A 9,730-nucleotide genomic window follows, 5' to 3' on the forward strand; every position below is an offset into this window, starting at 1 on the left:
TATATCCATCCACACAACTAAGGCCTTGTTTAGATCACCTCCAAATTCCAAGTTTTTTCACTCTCTCTCCATCACATCAATTTTTAGCCGTTTGCATGGAGCATTAAATGTAGGTAAAAAAATAACTAATTGCACAGTTTAGTTCGAAATCACGAGATGAATCTTTTGAGCTTAGTTGGTCCACGATTGGACAATATTTACCAAATAAGACGAAAGTGCTACTATTCATCGGATTGAAATTTTTTGTAATATAAACATGGCCTAAAAACTATTTTTTTTTACTATAACAACTTCGACTGCTATGATATAAGCTTGATACTCTTAGATATGTAATCAAATATATATCAGTAATCATAAATTTATACTTACGGAGTATACACGAGTAAAGAGCCCAAACCTCTCCATTGGTCGACTCACGGCACACAGTTGCTGAACGTTGCTGCTGAACGCCTGCCGTTTGAGAACACGCCCGCGCAGCGCAGCCCCTCATCACACGCGCCGTCGCGCCGACACGCAGTCTGCGAGCAAACAAAGCTGGCGAAACTTGGCTGGGTCAAAGGCGCCACCAGACCAGGTTTTGGATCAAACAGTGCCACCACGTTGCCCCGGTTCCCGTTCCAGATCGTGAGGCGGCGACGGCACTGGAGGGACCCGAACCAACAACCAACGGTCCCCGTCCCGTTGAATGTCTCTGATCCAGTCGTCTCCGCGGCACGAAATAAACAAAAGTGACAGGACTGCAGGTCCGTCCACTTTGCCGTGCCGATTTCCTCTCTGCTGCCGCGGTTGCGTCGCGGATTCGGGGGAAGAAAAATAATGGAAACGAACCCGTCCGTCCAAGGCGCAACGCGACGGTGACCGACCGACCAAACCTCGCGGGCTCGCCGTCCAGGTGACGCAACGCCGATCCCCGGAAAACGACCGGCGCGTAGAAACCCACCACTGCTGCGGAAACGGAAAGAACGAGAACGGTCCTGCTACTCGCTACGGGACAATGCGTCGTGCGTAAAAGTACTGTAGTAGTACTACTACTGACGCCGTAGACAGTCATCGTCGCTTTCGTGCTCACCTTCAAAGATGCTCATCGGCCAGTGACGCACTGACGCGACTCATCTAACATATATGGCTCCGTTTGCTCGTAGAAATTTTTGGAGAAATCTAGAAAAATCTAGATGAATCTAAAAGAATTTATGAGAGAAATATACTATTTTAAATAAAAAAAGATATGGATTAAGTCAGATTTAAGGACAGACGAACGAAGGCTGCCGCCGCGTTTTCGCGGAACTCACTAGCCTTTCCAACGGGAAGAAAAGGAACCGTAATTACGTGCTCCATTAACAAATCATGCCGTTGCTCCAACGCCGGCCGAGGCCTGCAGCCTGCTATACTGCCAGTGGCTCTGCTTGCTTTTACTGACCCTTTCTTCAGTCACCGGCGGGCTAGAGACACCCCAACGTTCACCTTTAGTAGTTAGAGCGGCTTAATCGCGGCCATTAGGCCCCACTAATGCGAATTACTGGCTCAAAGCTCCCATCTTTTTCTTTTTTCGCGATATTTCTCGGCTTCCAGGTCACGCATCCGCTCCCATTCTCTCCCTAATTAGGCCATCGGCTTCCGACCAAACGGCATCTTTCCCCTTCCCCCTCTCTTCTCCTGCCTGTTCTTTGTCAATAGCGCTCGCAATCCTGTCACTATCACTAGTCCAGCCCCAGCTCCTCTGTCTTCTCCCTGTGTATAAAGATTTCGTTCGTTCCTCTTTCGGATTTCTGATCTCGTTCTCGGTCCCCGATTCCGCCTGTGAAAAATCTCGTCTTTGCTGCAATCTGTAGCAGACTAGCAGGAGCAGGGAGGAGTTTGTGCATAGTTTCCTTTCCTCTCCTTTATATTTTGTTTGTTTTTGATCCGGAGAAGCCGAGTCCGTCAGTGGTTGCTTGCCACTAACGAATCACGTTCGGGTTGCGTTCTCCACTCCAATCTAATTCGGGGCGCCGGGGAAGGATTCGGGACGGAAGGCACTAGTTTTTGTGCTTCCTTGGATTCCACGGCAAAGCCCGGGCTGCGAGGTCGGCGTCGTCTCCATCGCATTCTGGCGGTTCCCAAGTGACCTTGCTGTGGGGATGGTGTCGCAGGCTCCCATGGCGGGGGCGGGCTCGGGCGCCGCCAACCTCACCGCGGCGCTGTGCAAGAAGAGTAACCGCGTCGCGCGGGTGCTCGAGTACGCGCTGCTGGAGTGGATCCTCCTCGCGCTGCTCCTCGCCAACGGCGTCTTCTCCTACCTCATATCCCGGTTCGCCGCCTTCTTCGGCCTCGCGCCGCCGTGCGCGCTCTGCTCCCGCCTCGGCGTCGACAGCCTCTTCGAGTCCCACTCCCACCCCCACCACCGTGGCGGGGGCGCCGAGCCCCTGCGCCGCTTGCTGTGCGACGTGCACGCCGCCGAGCTGTCGCGCCTGGGCTACTGCAGCGCGCACCGCCGGCTCGCGGACGCCGGGGACATGTGCGAGGACTGCGCGGCCGCGGCGGCGCCCGGGAAGGCGATGCTGTCGTGGATGGGCCGGAGCGAGCTCGGCGAGCGGGACCTCGCCTGCGCCTGCTGCGGCGTCGCGCTCGAGAGCGGCTTCTACTCGCCGCCGTTCTTGCTCACCACGTCGGCGCCGCGCGGCTCGGATTGTGGCCACAAGGAAGAGGAAGAGGCAGCGAGGCCAAATGGAGACGTGGTCTTTGTCTCCGAGGAAGGCCCTGTGATCGAGCTCTTCGACGAGAAGCCATCTGTGGAGGATGACTCAATCGGCGTCTTGGCTTATGGTGCCGAGGTTGTTGCCAATGATGAGCGGCTGGTGCCTCTTGAATCAATTGACTCGTTGGTGGTCGCCATGTGCTCCGTGTCATCTCAATCTGGTGGCGAAGGAAAGGAAGCAGTTGATCATGGCGATGTAAGGCAGAATAACGTGGACATGGAGAACACAGTTAGTACCAATGAGGAGAAAATTGTCATGACATCTGATGATGACAAGGTTGATGATGTGGTTGATCGGTTGATTGATGAACAGATTGCTGCCATAGTCTTTGTTCCAGCTTGTATAGAAGCTACACTTGATGATGGAATAAATGCAGGCAAAACCATGGAGGCCTTTGCTGATCATCAGTGTAAGTCATTCCTCCTTTGATAAATTACCTTTTCTGTTATTCTAGTTTAGCCATGCTGAAGGACGGGCCTGGTGCAAGCGGTAGAGTCTTACCGCCTGTGACCGGAAGGTCCTGGGTTCGAGTTGCGGTCTCCTCGCATTGCACAAGCGAGAGGCGAGGGTAAGGCTTGCCACTGACACCCTTCCCCAGACCCCGCACAGAGCGGGAGCTCTCTGCACTGGGTACGCCCTAGTTTAGCCATGCTGACTATAGCTCTGAATGTCACTTTTGTCGTGTTTGTGTTTTTTAATGCATTTATGTTTATTCTGCTCACCTTTAGTGCTGAACCAGAATTTAGTTATTTCTATCTACCAAACGGAGTTATGGTTCTGCTCGTGTTTTCACTGAGCTGTGCTATTGTAGTTGTACCCCTTCAGTCATTCTTGATTTTGGATAGCACTGGGTATATCTGGTGAACCTATAGCTGAACACTTGAACTGGAAGAGGAAAAAGGGAAGATTAACCTAAGAAAAAAAATTGATAGGATGAAATGGACCTTTCAACAGAATAGAAGACAAACCATATAGTTTACTGTCCTTGAAGTTGTTCCGTGATGTTTTTCTCTGTTTCAAGCTAGTTAGTCATACACCTTATTTTCAAAATATTAAATGCAGCTCCTGAGGATGACAGTGGATTGAAAGATAAGGATCAGAAAATATCATTTGAAGATGAGATATCTGAGGATGAGCAAACTGAACAGGCTACTCCACAACAGGAATTGTGTGCCATGCCAACAGATCCTAGTGACCATGAATTTGTTGAGAGGTTAGAAAGAAGTATTGAGTTGGAGCATTTTCCACGGGCTGAGTCAAAGCATAAAATGAACTCTATGCCAGTGGAAGTTTCTGAGCATGTCGCTGTAACTCAGATTGAGGAGAAGCAGGTTCAACAAGCTGAGGTAAATCAGGAGTTGGATTCAATACCAATGCGTTCCAGGGAGCATACTGATGAAGAACTTGAAGGAGAGAGAACTACACAGGCTGGGTTGGAACAAGAGTGTGACTCTGTGCCAATTGATTCTGGGGAACATGGTTGCCTGACTTCATATGCTCATACTGATGATGAGCAAGCTGAGGTGAAGCAGAAAGTCACTTCTGTAACAGCAGATGTTCTGCATTATGCAGCAGACACTTTTAATGTTAACACAAACACATGGAAAGGTAAGATGCTGCGATCACAAGAACACTTTGTTTATTTCCCAAGATTAGTGCATTCTGATTGTTGCTTCTATTATTATTGTGTAAATTTTGAAACTGATTATTAAATATTATATACAGAAGATATTGAAGATGATCCAACTGAAGCTGCTCTAACGGCCATACATCAAATTTCTTATGAACCTTTGACAAGCTTAGACAAGTTCTCTCCGGATCATAGTGTCTCTGAAGAAGACAGAGAGCCTGATATGCCGACTCATATTGAAGATATATGTGATTCACAGGAACTGCTGGATTCTAAAGCAGCTGTTTCTGATGCTAAATCTGTAGATTCAAGTATTGCTACTTTGTCTACTGATCTGGAAAGCACTGAATTGGTGAGTGTCGATCAACTAAAATCTACTTTGGCTTCCACACGAAAGTCATTGAAGACCCTATATTCTGAACTTGAAAATGAGAGGAGCGCTGCTGCTATAGCTGCCGATGAAACCATGGCAATGATAAACCGCTTGCAAGAACAGAAAGCTGCAATGCAGATGGAGGCAATCCAATACCAGCGGCTTATGGAGGAACAGTCAGAGTATGACCAAGAAGCACTGCAGAGGCTGAATGAACTAGTTGTTAAGAGAGAGAAGGAGAAGCAAGATCTGGAGAGAGAGCTCGAGCTGTATCGCCACAAGGTTCATCTCTATGAGGTAAAGGTGAGGAAAATGTCCAGGCACAAGGCTGATGACCAGAATGGATCATCGTCAACTTCATCGAGTGCTGAGGATAGTGATGACCTTTCACAAAGTTTCTATGAAGGTGATGAATCTTCCCATGGTCTTAATGGAAGCAATGGGAGTATTCCTACAGATGTTGTGCTGCAAGAAACTGCCAGGCATCTTGTTACCCTTGATGGCTCGCTAGCTGATTTTGAGGAAGAGAGACTCTCCATACTGGAACAGCTTAAAGTGCTAGAGGATAAACTTTTTGATCTTGATGATGAAGAATCCGATACAATGAAGCATTTGTCAGAAGAAAATCATTTAAGTGGTGCCTCAAATGATTTCTCTGATGATGATAGCTGCTTTAAACTTCATGACAAAAGAAAAGGTGTAACCTACAGAGGAAAGAAGCTCCTTCCATTGTTTGACGATGCTACTATGGAAGCTGGAAACATCCCCCAAGGTGATGAGGCACATCATTCAACAGAGGTCACACTGGACCTTGCTAGAGAGCAACATAAGCTTGCAATTGCCAATGAAATCGATCAAGTAAATGAGAGGCTGCATGCTCTTGAGGCAGATAGGGAATATATAAAACAGTGTGTGAGGACATTGAAAAAGGGTGGCAAAGGGTTTGATCTTCTTCAGGAGATATTACAGCATCTTCGGGACCTAAGAAGGATTGAGCAGCGTGCAAGGAACTCTGGGGAGCTTTCGCCTCATTACCTACATCTTTACACGGACTGAAGGTAACATGCTACAGCTAGTATTGATAGTTTGCTGAATTTTCTTTTCAACATGGATGGTGACAGAATGATTGTTCTCTATCTTCTAAGAAAAAGAGTTCATTGAATTCTGTTACATACAAGATGAATAAACAAAATTCTACTTTCCTAAAGAAGTCATGCATCCCCACATGTCCTTTGCACACTACTAAAGTCTGTGCCTAAAATACCACATTCTATTCTAATTGATTTGAGAGAACCTAATTCTTGCTTGTTGGTTCCAGATCGGCTGCAAAGCCTCGTGCCGATGTCCAGCGAATATTGCTTGAAGATGGAAATCATACAACAATGATAAGGAAAAAAAAAAGGATTGCCAACTAACTAGTATTGTCATTGGAGAAGTTTGTTGGTTCTCGGAGAGGAAGGAGCTCCTCCTGGAACACTGTCACAGTCGGTTCGGCGATGCTATTCTGAGGGCAGATCATGGAGCAATTCTGCCTTCCAAGGTCCAGGATTTTTGTGGACCACTTCCCACGTTCTCTTTTTGTGTTGGTTTAGTTTTCCCGGGGGGCTCCAAACTTTTGCCCAAGGGCAAGAGGGTTGGTTGGTGAGCTGCCCGGGCCCGTGGGGTGTGTTTGTGGGTCGTGGCGGCAATCATGGCCTTGTGCAAGCTTTAGAATTCATTAACCTGAAAACATGCTGATGCCAGCTTTGCTGCCAGATAGAGTGAGTGAGTATAAAAAGAGGGTAGTCGGAGTGGGCTTCACTAGTTTTTGTTTTCTCTTTTCTAAATTCTTTTCCTGTAAATCTTCTGGCTGTATGTAATGTGCTTTCGGCTTCTGGAATGATGAGGTGTTGGGTGTGTGCATAGCATGACTGTTGTTTGATGGAGAGCATCGCCTTGCCGGTCTTTCCCTTTTGTTCTTTTTCGCTCTTTTTTATTTTGGGCATACAATCTTTTGATGCAAGTGCTGCTAGTTATTAAACTCTGAGAGCAACCGGCGTCATGCACTGATGTATGATTGGTTTAGCTGTCAAGAATCATGAGATGACCAGTTGGTCGCCAGTGCATGGATGCAGGTCACCAAACAGTCTGTTGGGTGGGGTGGACCTGCCCCTACCATGTCTAGTGCTGCTCATCACCAATGCAATGCATGAGCTCGTTGATCCTGTGCAATATCTTCTCTGTTCCGGGTACTGGTACTACCCCTACTAGGTTGTAAGCTGTCAGCAACAGCTTCTCTTGATCTGTTGACAAGCTAGTAAGGGGTGATCGGTCCTGCTGCTCTTTAATTGAAGCTCCGATCTGTTGACAAGCTCGGCTCGGCTAGTGCAGAGAGTGTGGACTGTGGAGTAGATCAGTCAGTAGCCGTACCGGTTTGGACCGGGGGGCGAGGTGAGTGAGAAGGCCGCGAGATGCATTGCATCCAGGGAAGTGAAGGCGCAAGGATGACGATTGCTTTACCTCTAACCATGGATCAGGCAGAAGGGTTATGTTCACCTATTAGGATGTGAGATGTGACAGGGACACAGTTGCCACGCCGCCCGACCGCATCAAGCTCCGTTGCCTCCTGCTCCTCCTCCTGTGGTAGTTATGTAAATGCACGTGCAGTGTGGGAAAGCATGTACCACGTGTTGTTAGCATAGTTGTTAAAATCTTAGATCATATGGTGTGATTTTACGACCTTGTGATCATAGTTTATCGTAGTCTACAATTTTACAATTCTAATAGTTATGAACTTATGATTCTATACGATTTGCGATAGTACTATTCGAGTTCGGATAGAGATCACAGTCGTTTCTTCAGGTACGAATTGGGTAGGATTGTTCTTCGACTTGCTTTGTTTTTTATATAAAGTTTCTTGGAGTTGCTAATTTGGCTACGGTACTGACTGTAGTATACTGGTGGCTCTGGTTTGGATTTGTTCATGGGCCACTTGGACCGACCAACCTGACCCGTCTGGAAAAAATTTCAGACTATGATTTTCGCCCCATAGCAAGACCCAACTTGAAAACTCAACTCAAATGTGCAAACGATAATGATACGTACCAGATCGTTCAGAGAGACGAACCCCTCTGTCCGCTCATTTCCGCACCTGCTCATTCCTCACGCGCCCCTTCCCCACCGCGGCATCTCTGCACCCACGCAGCAACACTCCTCTGCCGAGCCGCGCGCCTGCCCCCGACCCCATGCGCATCGCACGAGCCGTGCGCCCCGCTGCCTCCCTCTCCCTCCTCCTTGTCCGGCGCGGCGGTGGCGCCAACGCGAGCACGAGCTCTGATCCACGCGGCCACCCCCAGTGTCGGGAACCAATACTAGGGTACCTGAAGAGGAGGAGCTAAAAACCGTCAACGTGGATTTATCCGAGCAGACAAGAGTGCGACTACAGCTCTTGCCGACCCCAGGTACGCGAGCTCCGCCTCGTTCGACCCCTAAGGGTTGGCTCCGCCTCACCCGACGCCGAGGCCCGCCTCGTCCGACCCCTGAGGGTTGGCTCCGCCTCGTCCGACGCCGAGGTGAAAGGTCCTAATGGCTAGAGGGTGGTGAATAGCCTATTAAAAATTTTTGACAACAACACTTAACAAACCGGTTAGACAATTATGAGGCGAAGCAAGTGTTGTGCTAGCCTACTAAAAATACAAGTCACCTACTACAATTCTAGTTTCTATAGTTTCTTTTCACACAATGACTATGTCACTACACTAAGTTAGTGTGCTCTCAAAGACTAACTAAAGAGCCACACTAACCAAACTAACAAACTCTCACAACTAGCTACACTAAAGAGCTTGATAACTAGTTTACGGTAATGTAAAGAGAGAGAGTAAGATGGTTATACCACCGTGTCGAGGAATAAACCAATCAATCACAAGAATCAATATCAATGAAGACCAATCACCTCGGAATCAAATGATGACACAATAATTTTTTACCGATGTTCACTTGCTTGCCGACAAGCTAGTCCTTGTTGTGGCTATTCACTCAATTGGAGGTTCACACGCTAATTGGCATCACACGTCAAACCCTCGATAGGGTGTCGCACAACCAACACAAGATGAGGATCACACAAACCACGAGTAATTCACTAGAGTACCTTTTGGCTCTCCACCGGAGAAAGGTCAAGAACCCCTCACAATTACCACGATCGAAGCCGGAGACAATCACCAACCTCCGCTCGACGATCCTCGCTGCTCCAAGCCGTCTAGGTGGTGGCAACCATCAAGAGTAACAAGCGAATCCCACAGCAAAACACGAATACCAAGTGCCTCTAGATGCAAACACTCAAGCAATGCACTTGGATTCACTCTCAATCTCACAAAGATGATGAATCAGTGATGGAGATGAGTGGGAGGGCTTTGGCTAAGCTCACAAGGTTTCTATGTCAATGCAAATGGCCAAGAGAGTGAGCTTGAGCCGGCCATGGGGCTTAAATAGAAGCTCCCATGAAATATAGCCATTGTACCCCTTCACTGGGCACTGCTCGGGGTGACCGGACGCTCCGGTCAGATCGACCCGACGTAGGACCCCAGCGTCCGGTCGCTCGATGCTTGCCACATGTCATCGGCTTCAAACGCTGATCGTTCGATCTCAATGGTCATCAGTACATTTAAGTAGTGACCGAACGCGCTGCTCAAAGTGATCGGACGTAGGACCCCAGCGTCCGGTCGTTTCCAGTAAGGTTCTACTCACGATCGGACGCGTCCGGTCATGCCCGACCGAACGCAGGACCCCAGCGTCCGATCACTTCCAGTAAGCTTCTAGAGGTGGAAATTCGCGACTGGACGCGTCCGGTCACCCCTGACCAAACTCACCTAGTGTCTGGTTAGTCACCCTCTTCTCTGTGCGCTGCCACGTTAGTAGGACCGGACGCATCTTGTCAGCATCCGGTCATGAAGTGACCCAACATCCGGTCGAAGATCGACGCCAGCATCTTCACTGCTTCCACTGACCGGACGCACC

General features: G+C 48.6%; 1 protein-coding gene across 2 annotated transcripts; it reads left to right on the forward strand.

Annotated features, from left to right (window-relative positions):
* Positions 1 to 1,597: 1,597 nt before the first annotated feature.
* LOC136519983 (myosin-binding protein 3-like) lies at positions 1,598 to 6,838 on the forward strand. Of its 2 annotated transcripts, none has more exons than XM_066513387.1 (4): positions 1,598 to 3,144; positions 3,798 to 4,343; positions 4,461 to 5,796; positions 6,057 to 6,838. In XM_066513387.1, the coding sequence occupies exons 1-3, from the start codon at positions 2,118 to 2,120 to the stop codon at positions 5,792 to 5,794; spliced, it is 2,907 nt and encodes a 968-aa protein (XP_066369484.1). In that variant the 5' UTR covers positions 1,598 to 2,117; the 3' UTR covers positions 5,795 to 5,796; positions 6,057 to 6,838. The 2 variants fall into 2 exon arrangements, with proteins under 2 accessions (XP_066369484.1, XP_066369491.1); XM_066513394.1 differs by having other exon boundaries at positions 4,464 to 5,796.
* The last annotated feature ends 2,892 nt before the right edge of the window (positions 6,839 to 9,730 follow it).

This window comes from Miscanthus floridulus, chromosome 2 (assembly GCF_019320115.1).
Source record: "Miscanthus floridulus cultivar M001 chromosome 2, ASM1932011v1, whole genome shotgun sequence".
Classification (NCBI taxonomy): domain Eukaryota; kingdom Viridiplantae; phylum Streptophyta; class Magnoliopsida; order Poales; family Poaceae; genus Miscanthus; species Miscanthus floridulus.

Coding starts and splice junctions, on each gene's coding strand:
- LOC136519983 (XM_066513387.1), top strand. CDS start 2,118: ATGGTGTCGCAGGCTCCCATGGCGGGGGCGGGCTCGGGCGCCGCCAAC. Junction 3,145..3,797: donor GGCCTTTGCTGATCATCAGT/GTAAGTCATTCC, acceptor TATTAAATGCAG/CTCCTGAGGATGACAGTGGA. Junction 4,344..4,460: donor TAACACAAACACATGGAAAG/GTAAGATGCTGC, acceptor TATTATATACAG/AAGATATTGAAGATGATCCA.